The sequence below is a fragment of the Talpa occidentalis genome, unplaced genomic scaffold (genome assembly GCF_014898055.3).
Source record: "Talpa occidentalis isolate TD23 unplaced genomic scaffold, MPIMG_talOcc4v2.1 talOcc4.5, whole genome shotgun sequence".
In the NCBI taxonomy this organism is placed as follows: Eukaryota; Metazoa; Chordata; class Mammalia; order Eulipotyphla; family Talpidae; genus Talpa; species Talpa occidentalis.
The window spans coordinates 62,225,360-62,244,047 of NW_023604861.1; the positions used below are offsets into that span (position 1 = coordinate 62,225,360).

General features: G+C 40.0%; 1 protein-coding gene across 3 annotated transcripts in view; it reads right to left on the reverse strand.

Annotated features, from left to right (window-relative positions):
* LRCH1 (leucine rich repeats and calponin homology domain containing 1) overlaps positions 1-18,688 on the reverse strand; it is a 189,369-nt gene that overhangs the window by 60,870 nt on the left and 109,811 nt on the right. For all 3 annotated transcript variants that reach the window (XM_037527331.2, XM_037527333.2, XM_037527332.2), the window contains exons 4-5: positions 6,291-6,396; positions 300-436 (exon numbers count right to left, since the gene is read on the reverse strand). In XM_037527331.2, coding sequence (XP_037383228.1) covers positions 300-436; positions 6,291-6,396 — 243 coding nt within the window. The remainder of the gene's footprint in view (positions 1-299; positions 437-6,290; positions 6,397-18,688) is intronic.

Below are 18,688 nucleotides of genomic sequence, written 5' to 3' on the forward strand. Positions count from 1 at the left end.
GCCACACCCCCTATGCATGTGTGTTAAATTGTAAAATAATCAAGTAAAAATACAATTCTGGGATTGCAATGATCAGAAAAATCAGATCACAGTCAAATGATGGTAAATGGACTTGATGGAGCAGAAGAAAACTTACTGTAGTCAGATTCACCCAAGGAGTTAACATATCTAGAGATTGAGACTGTTCGTGATAATATCTAATATAATATTAATTCAGCAAAATATCCAAAACCCAGCTCTGCCAAGAGATATTGATAGCACATACCATGAGACAACAGAATTGTTGTATGACCCCTCACCTGTGCTGGAGGAGACTGCAAAGGGTTATTCTCAAGCAATAATACTTGCAGTTGCTTCATCTCTCTAAAACAAATGGGAATCACGAGCACTTTATTGCAGGAAAAGTCAAACTTTACCAAGGGAAGATCTACTAGTTCTAAAAGAAAAAACAAACAAACAAACAAAAAAAATAAAAGAACAAACTCAGAAAGTAACAAGATTAAATGACCAAACATTCCAAAAGCAATTTTCTGCTTATCAGGAAAAATATCATGTAGCACGATCAAGATCAGGTCGCATATAAGAAATATATGGCATGTTATATAATATTTTACCAAAGATGACGAGGGATTGCTCATTGGGAGCCCTATTATTATTAATTTGTTGTAGTCCTGATAGGGGCTGAAAACACTTGACATTTACAATATCTATTGTTTAAAAAAGCTTCCCCCCCCCCCCAGAGAAAGCCACTCTGCACAGGACATGGATGCTGTAACTTCAAAACATTTTCAAACAGTACTTGCTAGCACAGAAATAGGCTAATTATAAAATATTATCTATTCAAAGTATCTGAGCTGGCATAATCTCAAAACTAGTTACAAAAAAAAATGTTCATGATTTTCAACTCCATAAAAAATAAATACTATCTAATTCAGAATTTTGCAACAAACCCTGGAATCCTGATATGATGAGACTTCATTCTACTACTTTAAAAAAGTCTTCTGTAGGTCCACAAACAAGACAGAACATTATATTTAGCTTAAAATCCCCACCCAGCGGCATAGTAAACACTCAGTAATCTCAAGCATTCCAACTGACATTGGCAGCTGCTAGAAACAAAGTCAAATATATTTCAGACAGCAAAGGGGCTGAGCGATGCCAGACATGTAGGGTGACATGGGGCAAACCACCAAGTCCAGTGTGAGAGGCTGCAGTGGGTTTACTGCAGCATGGGGCCTCACTATGTTTGTTATGGGACCTGGGGAGGTGGGCAAAACTTTAAAATACTCAAAGAGTTCCAGTGGAGGAAGCACAGACAGCACAGGAAAAAGAGGAACCAAAGTCTCTCAGACACGGGGAGAACTAGCATCACTCCTGCTCCTCCCTCCCCCACTCAGCTATACACTTCAAGTTCCACCAACAAAGATTCTAATTCAGAATTTTGCAACAAACCCTGTAATCCTGATCTGAGGAGGCTTTATTCTACTACTTAAAAAAAAAAAAAAAAGTAGCAACCAGTATCTGCTCTGAATTCAGCTTAACTCGTGAATTATTTGGCATTAAAGAAGGTGTCATGGGACTGAATGTTAGTGCTGACACAGAGCATCAAATTCAGCGGATCAGGTGCACATAGGTGGCAGTGTGAGAGAGACTGAGGAAGAGTATATTTTTTTAATTATCCAAAATCCAATTCTCCCCTCCACCTCTCCAAAAAAGCAGTGTAAGTGACTGGCCCCAGGCCACATTCATCCCGGAGGGGGTCACGGAGAAGAGGGTTTGAGCATCTGGAGGTGGAGCAGAGAGGAGTTGAGCGTGGAGATAAGCTTGGACTCAGGAAAGTGGAAGGGAAAAGAAAGTAATATCCTTCTCACATTGTAGTTTGTTTCTAAAACAGGCATAAGAATTAGGGGGGATTAATATAAGAGGAATTCCTGCAACCACTAAAAAAATAATCTGTCTCTGAATTGATTAATCTTACTTGCTAAAGTTAGGGTAGCAAATCAGTGGCAAAATTTAACTGGAGCCTGGAGCTTCAGAAATTGTCACTTAAAAGGAAAACGTTTTAAAAGTAAGACTAGATTACAAGTGATATTGAACATTTTTTCATATGCCTGTTGACCATTTGCATTTCCTCTTTGGAGAGCTTTCTTTTTAGCTCTCCTGCCCATTTTTTGACTGGATTATTTACTTTGTTTTTGTTGAGTCTCATCAGCTCTTTGTAGATTTTTGTGATAGTCCTTCATCATTAGTGTTGTGTGTAAAAATTTTCCCCCAATCGGTAGGGTGTTTTGGTTACTGTCTCTTTTGCTGTACAGAAGCTCTTTAATTTGATGTAGTCCCAGCTGTTTATCTTTGCCTTCCCTATTACTGCTTTGGGTGATGTGTCTGTAAAGATGTTATTGAGGTGTATGTCATGTAGTGTTTTGCCTATATTTCCTTATATATATTTTATGGTTTCAGGGAAATGCAAATGAAAACTACAATGAGATACCATCTTACACCAGTAAGAATGACACTTATTAAAAAAACTAGCTACAACAAATGTTGGTGAGGATGTGGAGAAAAAGGAACTCTCCTGCGCTGCTGGTGGGAGTGCAAACTGGTCCAACTACTATGGAGAGCTGTGTGGAGATTCCGCAACCTGCTAAAGATGGAGCTTCCATACATATGATCCAGCAATTCCACTCCTAGGTATTTACCCAAAGGACACAGAAACATTAATTCAAAAAGGCACCTGCACCCCTATATTTATAGCAGCACTATTTACAATAGTTAAGCTATGGAAACAACCCAAATGCCCAAAAATAGATGACTGGATCAAGAAGATGTTGTACATATACACAATGGAATATTACTCAGCAATCAAAAAAGATAAACTCATGCAATTTGCAGCAACATGGATGGAGCTGGAAGGGATCATGCTCAGCGAAATAAACCAGCAAGGAAAAGAAAAATACCAGCTGGTCTCACTCATAGCAGGGATTTAGAAAACATAATAAGGGACCAGGAAAAAAACTAATTATAATAAAGTAAAAATCAAAATCAACAAGCAACTATAAACCAGAGACACACTACAGGGAAGTGGGGGGGGGAGGGAGTAAGATCAAAACAAGGGGGGGTGGGAATTGTATGGGGAATATAACCAAGATGAAAATACATACATTGTGCAAAAATGAAAAATGATGTATAAAATATATTTTAAAAAAGAATTAAAAAAAAAGAAATAAAAGAAAGTAAAACTAGAGGACTAAGTTCCTGGAAAACACAGCAGGAAGCAAATTACAGGTAAAGGAAATGAGGAATTGTTTTCAAAATGATTCTTTTATTTTTAAATATTTATTTATTCAAGAACCGGGGTACAGGCCAGATGAATGGTAGGATGAGAGGATTCACCAGAGATAGAGCAGGGAATAGAATAAGCAGACTGACGAAATACACTGCTGAGGAGAGCAGCGGGCGACAGAGAAGAGGTCTGCCGCGCCATGTGGTTTTCTCCCTGGCAGGCTGGGATCGAACTTGCCCTGCAGAGGCTGCGGATAGCTTCACAGAGCTGTGCTCGACTGCCTGTGCCACCAGGGAGGCCAAAAATGATTTTTTTAGTGTCCATTTGGAACACAATTCCATCTTCGTTTAGGAAAAGAGAAATAACTCCAAGTCAGAGAAGGTCAAAAGAAACAGAAAAGAAAAAGGGAGAAAGAAAACATATATAGCAATTTTCATTTCTTACTCCTGCTGAAAGAGGGACAATAAATGACTGTACTTCTCTGTCCAGTCTGGTCCTAGAAAAAAGTATGGTCTCCTCATTGCAGAAGCTGTAGTAAAACCACCAGAAAATCAGAATTGAGTTAGGATAGATCCCAGGGGTGATGAAGCCACAAACACCCCCTCAAACTGAAAGCATATGAGGAAGGGTATTCAGGGAGGAAAAACAAGTAAATATGGAAAGTCTTTAAATTCAAGGCCTGAAAGTATTATCAATGCTCTTTTGTTAATAGAGTTCTCCAGAGTGAAGTGAAAAGGAACTTTATATTCAGGAAATTATTTAGAAAGAAAAAAAAGATTTTCCAGTAAACTGAAGTCTTAACTTTAAGTGTATTTTAAAATACTGAAACTGAGAAAACATAGTTATGGAAAGTATAGAACTTTGTAACTGGTCTTTTTTTAGGCAAAGGAATGCTTTTAAGGTAAGAATAGGTAAGAGAGTAAGGAGAAACAAAAACCTAGATTTTGCAGATGGACTTTCTTCCTTGTGTTTCTAAATGCTCACAGGCACCTATAAAATGATTAAGTTAAAGCTTCCCCTTGAAGAGGAGAATTTGACTATTTCTGATAATTTCTCAATGATTAACATGAGAGATTAAATTTAAAGGAATGTTTTTCCTAACACTGTGAAGGGTTATACGCTTATAAATTTGCTGTTAGTAAGAGTTTTCCATTTGTACTTGCTCAGGCCAAGAACAACAATTTCATAAATTCAAAACATGATTACACAATGATAAAAAAGAAAAATTAAGGTTTTTATGCCATTTCATCTCAGGTCATAAAGTAATGAATATGCTGAGATATTTTCTAATTTTACTTTAAAATGCTAGTCAGCATGATAAAGGTAAAGATGGTTGACTCTTTAACCTTCCATCCATGAAGCATGTAACATTTTACAAAGTTCTTCCCCTTTCATGAGCTCATTTTCTTGCCTTGAATAATGAAGCATTTCAAGAGAAACATCAAGGTGTAGAAACAAAATAATAAAAATCAGGCAGCTTTCAAATAGCACATTAGCAAGAGAGTAACCAAATGACAATTGTTTCCAAATATGCACTTTTGCTTTGAGGTATATTTTTTGAGTATGCCTACAGAAATGAAATTATGAATAAAATGAAAATGCAACTGATGGGAATTGAGGTGGTGTTTGAAAACCAGAGGATGTTTTGGAGAAAACATTCAATATTCCGCTACTGCTCATTGACTGATCCTTCACCGATCAGGTCCAAATATGAAATATGAAATTCAGATCCACCATCTTTAAGGATGCTTGTCAAAGTTCTTTTTTAAAAAGATTTATTTATGCATACAAGAGCTGGGGTGCAGGCCAGAGGTGCAGAGAGGTGAGAGGATTCACCAGAGACAGAGTAGGGAGCAGAACAGACAGATCTACTGAAATACACTGCTGAAGGGAGCAGCCAGTGAGATAGGAGAGGTCTCCTGCACCATGTGGGTTAGCTCCCTGGCTGTGGATAAAACTCGAGTTGCAGCGGCTGCCTATAGCTTCATAGTGCTGAGACTTAACCCCCTGTGCCACCAGGGAGGCCCTGCTTGTCAAAGTTCTTAATGGTGCAAAATTTCTGAATAAATACATCTTTTTACTTGAATTCCGATACAATGTACCAGAGGGACATACTATAGAAGCCAATGACTTTCAGGAGGAAGCTTGCGAGTCTGGTTGTCTGCAGGGATTCCGCACTAGTGCTGGCAGCAGGAGCAGTGCTCCCAATGCTAAGACTCTGGGGCCACCCTTGCTGCAGCCTTAAGAAAGTCACCAAAACTATCAGTAACATCAATCCAGATATCACTTTAGAAGGGACAGTGCCCTCACCTGAACAAAGGACACAGACACCTAAGGGGTCTCTACTAGGGTTCCCAGCTCCCCAAAGTCAGAAACCTCAACAGTTAGATCTGCAGGATTAAGCACATCAACTAACCCGCTGTCTGATATTCCAGAACATCACACATCCATACCAAAAATGACTCATGTTGTCTCCTGTGAGCCTGTGAGTCCCCAAATTCATACATTGGAGTTCTAACACCCAGTGCCACTGTATTTGGAGACAGTGTCTTTAAAGGAGTAATGAAGTTAAAATGAGGTCATTAAGATGGGGCTTCAATCCAACATAACTGGTATCTTTATAAGAAGAGAAATAAGGACAATGACACACAAGGAAGACTATCTACAAGCTAAAGAAGAAGCCATATCCGCCAACACCTTGATCTCACATTTCCAGTCTCCAGGACAGTCAGAAAATAAATCACTGTTATTTCAGACACTCAGTTTATGCTAGATTGTTATGGGAGCCCAAACAAACTAATACACACTGTCACACATGGCCTTTTAATGTTTCTGTTGCTGTACCCCTTGTTTAAAATGACAACTTAATTTTTCTGTTATCTGCATGTAAACTTCAAATAGTAATTAAATGAATAGGTGTACAAATACAAACATCCACCTTCTTCACAGAAATGAATCAAAATCAAGACTCCCATATTACTAATTTTTTTCCTCTTTCTTTTCTTACCTTGTGGTAAAACTTTAAGGTAATTTCTTCTGACATTCAGTTCTCGGAGAGATTTCAATTGTCCAATCTGCTGGGGCAAGGCTGTGATCTCATTGCAGCTGACATCCTGTAAAAAAAGAGAAGTCAAAGATGGGCCTTTCTAGGAAATCAGGGCTTTCGTGTGAAATCTCCATAAGAAATTTAAATATTCGGACAATTACACAGGTATACTTTATAATGATCTCCATGTCCTCAGCCAAGTAAGACTTAGCACAGAGAAGGGAAGTTTAAATTGTTAAGTACCCCTAAGGAGAGAACAAGGGAGGGAAGACCCTATTAGCATTTGATGGGGCAGCCAGGGTCACATGCTTCAATGTTAGTTAATTCTGATAACAAACCCAACATCTCTAGTCTAACATTCACAGATCAGAAAAAGTGGGCTCAGGAATGTCAAGTCAGTTGTCGAAGACTTGCAAGAGCCAGATTAATGCTCAGAGGGAAATACCAGCTCCCTGTTAAGCCACTATCCCGAAACACCTCTAAACAGAAGATTACGCATCCTACCTTACAAATGCTCACATTTTACAGTGAAAAACTACAAATACTGATGTACTTGAATGCACTATTTAGAGTGTAGTTCTTCTCTTTTTAAAGATTTATTTATCTATTTTTATACAAGAACCAGATGCATAGGCCAGATGTGTGGGAGGGTGAGAGGATACACCAGAGCCAGAGCGAGGAACAGAACAGGCAGACTGACGAAATACACTGCTGAGGGGAGCAGCGGGAGCAACAGGAGAGTTCTGCTGCGCCATGTGGGACCCTCGCCAGCCGGCTGGGATCGAACCCATGCTGCAGAGGCTGCGGGCAGCTTCACAGCGCGGCGCTCAACCGCCTGCGCCACCAGGGGAGGCCCTAAAGTGGAGTTCTTACCAGAGGGCTGGAAACGTTGGACCTGAACATCTTTTTTTTTAAAAAGATTTATTTACTTATGCATACAAGAGTGGGGGTACAGGCCAGAGATGTGGGGGGTGAGAGGATCCACCAGAGGCAGAGTGGGGAACAGAACAGGCAGACCAACTGAAATGCACTACTGAGGGGAGCAGCGGGCAAGGCAGAAGAGGTCTGCTTAATCATGTAGGTTTCTCCCTGGCTGGAGGGGATCGAACTTGTGCTGCAGAGGCTGTGGACTGCCTCATAGTGTGGTGCTCAACCCCCTGCGCCACCAGGGAGGCCCTGGACCTGAACATCTTTAATACATTTTACAAACAAGACTGTGGGGTGTGTGGATTGTCTCTGTTTTGTCTCTATTAATAATTCATTGAGACAACATTTTTACACAGGTAAAATGGGTAATGACATTTATAATATCATATAAAATAATATTACATAGAAGATACTATCATATCTCTCCCAATCTCACTCTTCCTCTTGTCTCTGCTAACTCCTACCTTGCTCTCCACCCCCACCCCAGCTACTCCTTTGGTCTAGACCTGCTTTACCTCTCAGCCAGACACTATCATGTTCTTGATTGGTTCTAGACATCAGCCTGTTCCTTGGATCCATCCTTCAGCTGCCAGAGAATAAACTTTACTATGTCATTCCCTACTAAAATATTTGCAAGAACTCTTCAAGAATTACAAGATAAAGTTTACAAGATAAACTCCTAAACAAAGTCCAGGATCTACAACTCCAATCTATCTATTTCTCCATCATTCTCTCTGTATGCCTTCCCTTGTACCTTATATTCAAGCCATGTTACTACTGTTTGCAGTACCCAGTGTGTACCAAGTTGTTTCACAGCCCCAAAATTTGTTGGATTCTTTCCTTGCCTGATATGCCACTCCCCAATATTTCCCTCTTGTTCCACCTAGTCATTTTTCAAGACTTAATTCAAGCTTTGCCATCTCTCAAACCTATCTGCAGATTCCGCCACCTCTCCTACTCTAACACCCAGGGGAATATACCACCTTTTCTTTGTGGCCCTACAAATAACCTGTTACCAAAATCATCTTCTCAAATGTTGCCTTTTCCTAAAATCCTTTGGACTCATAGATTGAAAGACCATATCTCATTCACTTCATCCTCCTAGTGTTGAGAATAAAACCAAGGAGAAATCAAGGCACTGATAACCAACAAGATAGCCAGTCATATTGTTGACACTCTGTGGTGTTCCGGCTCATTCTGTCTCTTAGCTCATTCTGTATCTCCAGGATACTCCTACATACACACCTAAATACTTGCAGGTCCTGCTTGGCATTACAGACCCACAGAGAGATATTTTGGCTATCAATAATACCAGTAAGGTCAAGTCCATAAATATCCCATGTCACTTTGGAATCCATAGACACTCACCCTCCTTCTTCTCCTTTTAGAAGGCAGCAGAGGGGCCTCCCTGGTGGCGCAAAGGGTTAGGATGCAACCTATGAAGCTATCCGCAGCCACTGCAGCATGAGTTTGATCCCCGGCCTGGGAGCAACCCACATGGCACAGCAGACCTCTCATGACTCACCCGCTGCTCCCCTCAGCAGTGCACTTTGGCCAATCTGCCTGTTCTGTTCCCCACTGTCTCTGGTGAATTTTCTCACCCTCCGCACCTCTGGCCTATATCCCAGCTCTTGAATGCATAGATAAAAATAAATCTTTAAAAAAGAATAGAAGGCAGCAGAAAGTCTTGCTGCAGAAATAATTTGATGTTTACTCAAAGGAGACCAACTCATCATCAACCTATCCTCTGAACCCCCACCCCCGTCTCCATGTAAGAGCAGAACAATGTAGAATCCAGTGGATTCCTACTCTCTAACCTCATCTCATCTAAAACTCCTCAGGTGACCTCACTCCTAAGGTCGTGAGGAGGGTGCTAAATGACTATTATTTTATGAAGAAGAGCAATATCATTCCTGCTAAAGAGAATGAAGCTTCCATCTACAGAGGCTGAGTGTGCAGTATGCGACTGACACTTCATACTTGTCTGTGCTCAGCTCAGTCTGCCAGGGGTAAAGTGGCAGGGGATGAGTTCAAAACACTAGGTGCTCAACAGCATCGCCCCCCAGGATAGCTGTTACTGCATCACTCCTGGCCCAGAAAAGTCACTGAAAATATTATGGAAAACATCCCTAGTGTTTAAAGAAATAACAAACCCACAAGCACATCTGCAGAGGCAAAAAGGTCTAAGGAAGTAATTACAGAATTAGGAGGTCCAGAGATTTTTCAGTTACTCTAAGCCTCTCTCTAAGTCAGTAAATGGCTGTGCTTTTCTGAATATACTCCCATATATGAGAAGTAAAAAGTGAAAAGCCAGCTTTCTCCAATTAGTGGCATTTGATCAGTCACTGAAGTCAAAAACCAAATCCTTTCAATGAGAGCAGTATCTTTCTTTGTTTAACTAGATACACATAAGAAAAAGACAGTATCCCATTCTATTTTTAAAAGAGCCCTTACACAAATGATACACAGGTAAGCCCTAGTAACATATGAAGTTAAATCATTTTATTGGACTCATGACCAAGCACAGTCACCCTGGGATGGCTGATGGGGCAGGAGGGGAAAGGGCAGTAAGTCAGCAGGGAAAGTCAATGGGAATTACATTCCACCTCGAGAGAGAATTTATGCTATTGACATCTAACTTAAGTCTTCCTAAGTCTGTGTGTGACAGTACGAGAAAGACCCTTTTGTAGTTCATGAGCATTACAGATTTCCAATATACAACTAACAATTTTCAGAAGTTTCAAAGGCGTATTCAAAAGATATCATTTTCCTAAAAAAATCAAGAAGAGGGAAGCAAAAAGGTATAGATATATTTAAGCACATAACTCTTGTCTTTTTTTTTTCATCATAATACTTTATTTTTTTTTAAATAATAAATTTTATTTTTATATTCCCCCATACAACTGCACATGCCCCATTCTGACCCCAATCCCTCCCCTCCCGGCCCCCACCCCCCAAAAAGTGTCTCTGGTTCATAGTTTTTTTGTTGATTTTGATTTTCACTTTCTTATAGTTATTCTTTTTCCTGATCCCTTATTTAAGTTTTCTAGATTCCTGCTATGAGTGAGACCATCCGGTATTTTTCTTTTTCTTTTTGGCTTATTTCGCTGAGCATGATCCCTTCCAGCGCCATCCATGTTGCTGCAAATTGCATGTGTTTATCTTTTTTGAATGCTGAGTAATATTCCATGGTATATATGTACCACATCTTCTTGATCCAGTCATCTATTTTTGGGCATTTGGGCTGTTTCCAAAGCTTAGCTATTGTAAATAGTGCTGCTATAAACATAGGGGTGCAGGTGTTCTTTGGAATTGATGTTTCTGTGTCCTTTGGGTAAATACCTAGGAGTGGAATTGCTGGATCATATGGAAGCTCTATGTTTAGTAGGTCCAGAAATCTCCACACAGCTCTCCATAGTGGTTGGACCAGTTTGCATTCCCACCAACAGTTAAGCACATAACTCTTAACTTGGAATCTCCAGAGGTAAATTTCAGACTTCGTGCATTCTACAGTCACCTTGCATTTTTGGTTACCTCCTTGTTAGCGAGAAACTAGGGTATACTAATTTCCTTATATACTAAGGTAACTATTTTCAACATAGATTTCTAAAAGAATGGCTTTATCGAAGAAAATTGGCTTGCCTTAGCTATATTTAAATACTTACCTGCAGGGAAAGTAGTTACCCAATTTACTGTTTTTGTTTTTATTTTTTTAAGAATGTCACAAAATGATAAAAACAAGTTTTTTCCTCTAACTTACAGGACAGGACATCTGCAGACAATTAGAAACACAAAGTGCAATTGTCCATTCACATTTTGAAGGGTATACAGGGAGGGTCAAATTATTTTTGTAGGACTTTGTACTGCTGTCAGCTACTTCCTGTCCTGCCAAAATAATGGGGGAGAAAGCCAAGGCAGACATAGCACACAAGCAAGATAGAAACTTTTCATTTCTGTATAATCAATATTGCTAAAACTATGCAAACTCTCCTCCTTTGCAGTTATTGAACCTTGCCAATTTAAAAAAGGTTACGAATTTCATCACATACACACACACACACACACACACACACACACACACACACACACACACACACACCCAAAATAGGTAATTATGTCTCATTTAGATAGGAATGAGGAGGAGGAAAGAGAGGATTATAGTTTAAGATGCTTGGGGATAAGATATTTCAGTTTAGAAAATGTAAAAGTAATATTCCTAGAATGGTCTGATTCTCTAAAACATGTCTGTCAATTAAGATAAGGTATGGCTTTTTTGAAAGCTCATTTAAAGGAGATAAACTTACGAAAATAAATTTTAAAAGTAAGTAACACTGATGCCTCACACTTCTGCAATTATGGAGAACTTGCCAAGTTATGAATTCCAGATGCAGTTTTCTTAGAACAGTCTAATGAATCCCTTCTGAAATGTCTATTAGCCCTAAGCTATGTCTTGAAGAATAATTATTCCAAGCTTCAATGAAATCAAATGACCATATATTAGAGTTACAACATCACACATATACAGGTAAGTCAAAAATATCATCATAAACATGGCATATTTATTAATTCTATCGTTTTAGATACAGAAGGAATCCAATTATTACACAATATAAATGCTCAAGCTTAATTATTTTTGTGGACCAGTCAACCCAATTTTTTCATTCAGATAAAAGCAAAACAGACAGAGAATTCTCACTATGACTTAAAACATACTTATTTTCTACTGGTTGAATCAACTGACTTCTAAGTAACCAAAAGAAAAGCTTAAGAAGTTAAGATTTTCATTTCATCACAATCCTTCTCTGTAATAAAGGAAGTCTCTGGAAGTATCTAAAGGCACTTTGAGATTAATATATTTTTGTTGACTAAGTGCAGTTGCTAACTTACCTTCAGAATACAAAAATGACAAAGATTTAAAATATAAGAGTAAATTCAAGGATTATCAAACTAGTAATGCTCGCTTTCAGAAAACAACACTGCAAAGAAGACTAGAAGTGACCTTTAGTGAAACCAGCTTATAAGCACTCTTCCATGATGGTCTTGGCTAGAGACTTCTAGGGAGACCAGATCATACTCTGGGATGGCAAATGGCATTTACATGAGCTACTCTGCCCTGGCTTGCAGGTCTTCAAAAACTTAGTGTGGTTAAACTATTGCGTAAGTTCTATTTCTGTAATAAATCTAGCTCCTTATTTAATTGAAGGAAATCCAGACATTCTGACAGGAAATACCAGCTATTAACATTGACCTCCAGTCATGTGACTATACCCTTTTTTTTTGGAAATGTCTTTTGTATGACTCACTATTTAACTTTAGGAAAATATCTTAACCTTTCTGTCCCTGTATAAGAAGAGTGGTATATTAAATAATTCTAATTTCCTTACCGTAATAGGAAAATCTACCTACCACATTAGAAATAATTAAAAGACTTTAAAATAAGATACTTAACTGACTTAGGAGTTATGTCAGTTTTGATTTCTTGCCATCAAAAACTTCAAAGCCTGTGGTCACAACTTTATTTTAAGAAAAATCAATATGTTCATTTAAACTAGAGCCTTTTTTCAAGTGACCTCTGGTATGATCAATTATTACCTCTCAATACTTACTGGGTAACACTTTCTAGTATAAAACTACACCTTCCATACATCCACAAACACATGTCTCACCCCACTGATCTTTATAATAGAGGCAGACTGAAGTGTTACAGGACAGGGAGAGGAGAAGCAGGAGAAGGGACCTTGAACAAGCCAGGATTTTCCAGTAGACCCAAAAAATCAGAGAGGTATGAATGGATGAATGATTATATTATGGCACTCCCATGCATTTATGCATCCAGCATATTTATTTCAGAGATGGATCACTATGCATAAAAATGATGATGAAGAAATTTTACTCAGAAGCTGCTTGATACTTCCTGTGTCTATAATCTCTCCTCCAATTCAAGCTGTACACACAATCAAACATTTCATGAAAAGAGAAAAAAAAAAATAATGTGGTTTCTCAGGCCAGGAAATGCCCTTTCTAGTTATTACTTGAATTAGGCCTTGTGAGTTTTGGGTGCTAAAAGTAGGTTTCTGATCAGGGATACTGTGTTCTCTTAAATGAAAGTTGCAGCTCTAAGACAAAATTTGCACAAACTGCATGAGTTGGGGGAAGACAGAATTGAGGGGGGAAAAACAACAAGAAATAAACCATCTCTCTGTAAATCAGCACACAGAGACAGCCAAGGAGAAAACTACTACATAAAAGATTCTTCATTCTGCTATTAAGTTCTAACACTGTTATAGAACACAACAATATGTCTGTTCACTAAAACACATGGTAGTCACACAGGCTCTCTTACCAAATACTTAACAAGCCTTATCCCTCAGGCACGATTTGACAGGACAAGAACCATATTTCTAATACATTTACATGGCTGTAGTGAGTAAAATGAGATGTAGTCAACATGACAGGAGTCTACTGCTCCTCCTGCCTACGGTTTCTCAGTGAGGAACTGTTCCCGCAAACACTGCCCATTTGTGCCACACCCTGTTTTTGTAACATTCTCTGATTCACTTTCAGCTGTTCATGGTTGGCCACAGTTTTAATGGGAAACCAATGCAGGAGAACTCCAAAGAAAGAAATTCTGGGGCCTCTCTGGTGGCGCAGGGGCTAAAGTCTCAGGGCTATCAAGCTACAGCCAGCTACTGCTGCATGAGTTCACTCCCCCACCAGGGAGCTAACCCACATGGAGCAGCAGACCTCTCCTGTCTCACCTGCTACTCCCCTCAGCAGTGCATTTCAGTAGATCTGCCTGTTCTGCTTCCTATTCTGTCTCTTGTGAATCCTCTCATCCCCCACACCTCTAGCCTACACCCCAGTTCTTGTATGCATAAATAAATAATAACAAATCTTTAAAAAAAGAAAGAAAGAAATTCTGGCCCCTCTCCATGAAAGGCTTACAATCTAGACGAAGAGACAGTGAGTGAGGCTGTACTATGCTGTGGAAAGGGTTTGGCAGTTATTAGACAAACCTGGTCTTGACCCCAACTCCACGTTGTAGCCCCCACATCTTGGGATACATTAATCCTGAAATTCAAATTTGTCTGTTAAATGTAATATGATATCTACCTTTCTTGGTTACTGTCAGGGTTCTATAAATAATATGTGTACTGGAGCTAATAAAATGCTTGGTATAAAATGGGCAGCTAGTAAATATAGGTGCTTTATCTCTTTTCTATTATAGGAAGCACACACAAATGCACAGACTAACAAATTACCATACATATAGAGCTACAGCTCTAAAAAGACACATCATACAGAAATAATTCAGAGATGCCAAGGAGGCTAGAAGTTCTAGATCAATGCCACAGAAATGACCCTCTTGGGACTAGCTCCAGAGAGTTCAGATTCTGTAAATTCTTCATCTGAAACAATGTGGAAATATACCCAGGTCTCTCTTGTGGATTCAAGAAAAGGACATCAGAGTAGAGTTCCTTAATGGTTTCTTCATGGAAGAAAGAACAGGGTTTCCATGTTCCCCACACAAATGGCCGTACAAGCCTGTTCCCTGAATGGGAATGCTTCCTGTTTTAAGGCTTAGAAAATTGTGACATCCTTGAAAAGGTAAGATTCTGCTATCCAAAGTCAATTCCTCTTAAAATCTAGTAGGAACAACTTCTTTCTTGTAGATGGATATGACATTTTTGGTTTTGTTGATTCTGAAATACTTACCCTTGGAAGAAGAGATTTTACAACTCAGTTTGGGACACTCTAAGTGTGAAATTTTTAAAAATATTTCTTTCCAAAATAGTTAAACAATTCTCGGAACTAAGAATCTGAGAGATTTTTTATCAGCATTGAGGTGGCTTACAGTATTCTGAATACTGTGGAGCTCCCAAGTTTTTAACAAGTTGGTTACTATGTAACTACAAAATAGAGGCCTGCTACACAATTCTAGAATTACTTCAGGCTCTCCAGGGAATTTTTTTTCCAACTGAAACTAAAAGTCATCTCACATGGTTACCTATACTACTACTTTAAGCAGGGCCTCCCCTGGTGGTGCAGTGGTTGAACGCTGGGCTGCGAAGCTGCCCACAGCCTCTGCAGCGCCTGTTTGATCCCCGGCCACCGGCGAGGGTCCCACATGGCTTCGCAGACCTCTCCTGCCGCCCGCTGCTCCCCTCAGCAGTGTACTTGGGTCCTTCTGCCTGCTCTGCTCCCCGCTCTGGCTCTGGTAAATTCTCTCACCCTCCCGCGCTTCTGACTGTACCCAGTGCTTGTATAAATAAATAAATAAATCTTTTTAAAAAAAAAAAATATGAAGAATAAGTATCAGATGGAAATTAATTTTTTTTAGTCTCTGAATTTAAGCAAGACTAGTCACTCCTTGTGGTTAACTAGTGGCAACTTACTAAATTTTCACCAACTTTAAAACGAAATGCTTTTTACAAGGATCATGCTTGCTCATGCATATGGGTCAGCAGAGCAGAAAGGACATAGGCAGCAAGCTGTCCTGTCAAATAAGGCAAAGGTGGCTAATCCAATCTGTGAGGTGCAGCCAGTATAAATACAGACTAGATTTTAAAGATACAGGTTGGAAAAAAAGTATATACTGTATATTGATTTTATAATGTAAACACTGAAATAATACTTCGGCTATATTGGGTTAAATAACATATTATTGAAGTGAATTTCATTTCCTCCATTTTTTAAATGTGGTTATTGTTATATTTAAAATCACATTTGCTTGCATTATGTATCCATGGAACAGTGCTGGGTAGGGATGTTCAGCTTAGTTTACACAGTAGCTACTTCAGGATGACCTTCTGTTCCTGGTTCACCGTCTCTCTGCTTTAGGTTTATTCCTGTGTAAGATGTAAAGAGCTAGCCTCCAACATTCTAGGACGCAAGAGTTCAGTAGCTATTGGTCGAGAAGACGCTGATGGCAGTGCTGTAGCTAAGAGGTAGGGCAGCCTTATGCTGGAGGTGGGCTCCAGACAGGAGGCCTGAGAAAAGCTCAGGGTGCCTTTTAAAACCACCAGGAACTTGTTTGAGACTGGAGACAGGGCTGCTCCACTTTTCAGCCCTGTGCCAGTCCAGCAGCTGACAGAGGGTATTAGAGGAAAGCCCTGTTCAGGAGTGGCCTGGCTCAAGGGTTCAGCACATGTGCCATCAATTAGCAGCACATGTGCCACTGGAGCTGCCCACAGCTCCAGTGGCACAGCTGATAGATGGCACGCTGGTGGTGTGGGGCAGAATACATTCTGGCTGCCAGAAGGTTCCAGAAGACTGGCCTCAGCAGTGTCACCTATCCCTGGGATCCCAAGGAGCAGAAAGAAAACAGCTTGATATTCTCAGTTGGTTTGCAACACTCAATCCAAATTATAGCAAACCTGAACTCTGTGACCTATCAGACCCCTAAAAGAAATATTAATACATATATGCATATGTGTGTGTGTTATAACTATCAGTTTTGTACATTATTCTGTTTGTTTTTGTTTTCTGGAACCAGTTAAAATGGAGTCACATATCCCCTCTCACTACCACCCCAGAACTTGGGAGTTTTCACAGTCTGTCCCAAACCACGTTCATGGACCACTTTCCATTATTTGACAGCAGTGTTCAGCAATTCTGCATTTATGGAATGTCTATCATGTGTCATGCATGGGATACAACAGCAAGGGAGAAGAGGGGCCTATCCCTAAGTGACTTCCAAGGGAGTAGGCTGGCATGGAGAATGCCAAGTAAGAGGACAAATGTGATTCCATGAAAATTCAGTGATAAGCAGTATAGAGACCTTGCCTGAAGAACACTTAACTTTGGCTTGGAAGATCTGGGAAAAGTAAAATCTAACTTGACTGAGAATTGACTAAGAAAAGAGAAGATGGAAGAATAGTCCATGCAGAAAGAGCGAGGTGTACGAAGTCCAGAAGTGGACAGGAACAAGCTTCCTCCACCTGTAAAAACAGACGATTACTCAGAGGGTGACAGAGCCAGAGCAGAGGGGCTTGAAGACCCTGTAGAGGAGCCTGTGGTGACCAAACTATCCCAGAGGCTGTGATAGTTTGTCCGCTCTACCCAGCCTCAGCAGAATGAAGACACTGCCCAACTATGCCATCTATTCCCCGGTCCTTTGTACAGGCTGTCCCGTCTCTCAGGAAGGCGTCCGCTGACCCACCTTCTGTTTTCCATCTAGAAAATCCCATATACACTGATATAAAGGGCCTCTCAAAAGTCTCTCTCTTCGTTTACAAGTCATTTCCAGCCCCAGGGCTGAATTAATTTTTCCCCACCTTGTGCACATACTCGTTGTAACAGAGATGTTGGGGGAGAGAGGGTGTCTGCGCAAATTAATATTTGTCTTCTTTTGGAATTGTTCCCCTTGGTGGCAGCCAAACCTCCATATCTGGGCAATGTGACTGTGCCCCTGGGGTAACACAGATTGGCTCAGAACAGGTCATCAGACTCAGATCTGGCCTCTTTCACTTAGAAATAGGGGCTGAGACATGCTGGTGGGGACCTGACAGGTGCTTTATCTGAGAAGACATTTAAATTGGACCTGTGAGCTAGGCAATTTCTCCATTATTTGGAGAAGTACAGAACGCTGAGTGAGAAAAAACACTGCCCTGGTTCTTGAGAACGTCCTGGTGTCTTCTTCTAGTCACTCAAGATCCCTGATGAATGTCCTGATACTGAGTGATGTGAAGTCCTCTGCAACTTTAGAACTAATTCCAACTCATAGCTTGAACTGAATCAGGGTTCAGGTACTGCTGCTCTTTAAGTCTTTTTATGGCTCTAATAATTTTATAGAGAAATTCCTTGTTTCTACACTAAAATCAAGGTTACTTTGACTTTACTTGATATATATGTGCATGGGTGCTGTTGTGTCATCACTCTCCCAGTCAATTTCCGCTACAGGCACACCAAGGGTCACAGCACTCTGTGTGGCCTCAGAGACCGTCACCATGGAGCTCCAAGTGGTCCCAAAGAAATTAACTGGAGTTGGCACAGGAGAGGAGTAACTGGATATCAATGTTCTAGACTCTTGAAAGAAGGTTCTGTGTCCTTTTGTTGATTGTAGTTCTGTGCTTGACACAAGGTCAGTGTGGAACATGGCCTACTTGGAGGATAAACCATGACTATTATGTTTTAGCCTGGTTGCTCATTCTTGCCTTTTTCTTCATCTACTTTACAGCTCAGTAGAAGCCTAGAGAAAGGATTCATTCTTACCCATTTTAGAAATAAGGTGATTAAGAGCATGAACGAGCTGAAGTCAAGTTGTTCATCTCAGATTCCACGTACAGCGCATCTCTGCCGTCCTAACTTCTTCCTTTTTCATCCCAAGGGATGTGGTCACATTTTAAAGTCACATCAATTGGGTACAATGATTACTAAACTCCTGACAGAATCAGAGGATTCTGTTCTTTCCAGCTTCTGACTCAATTACA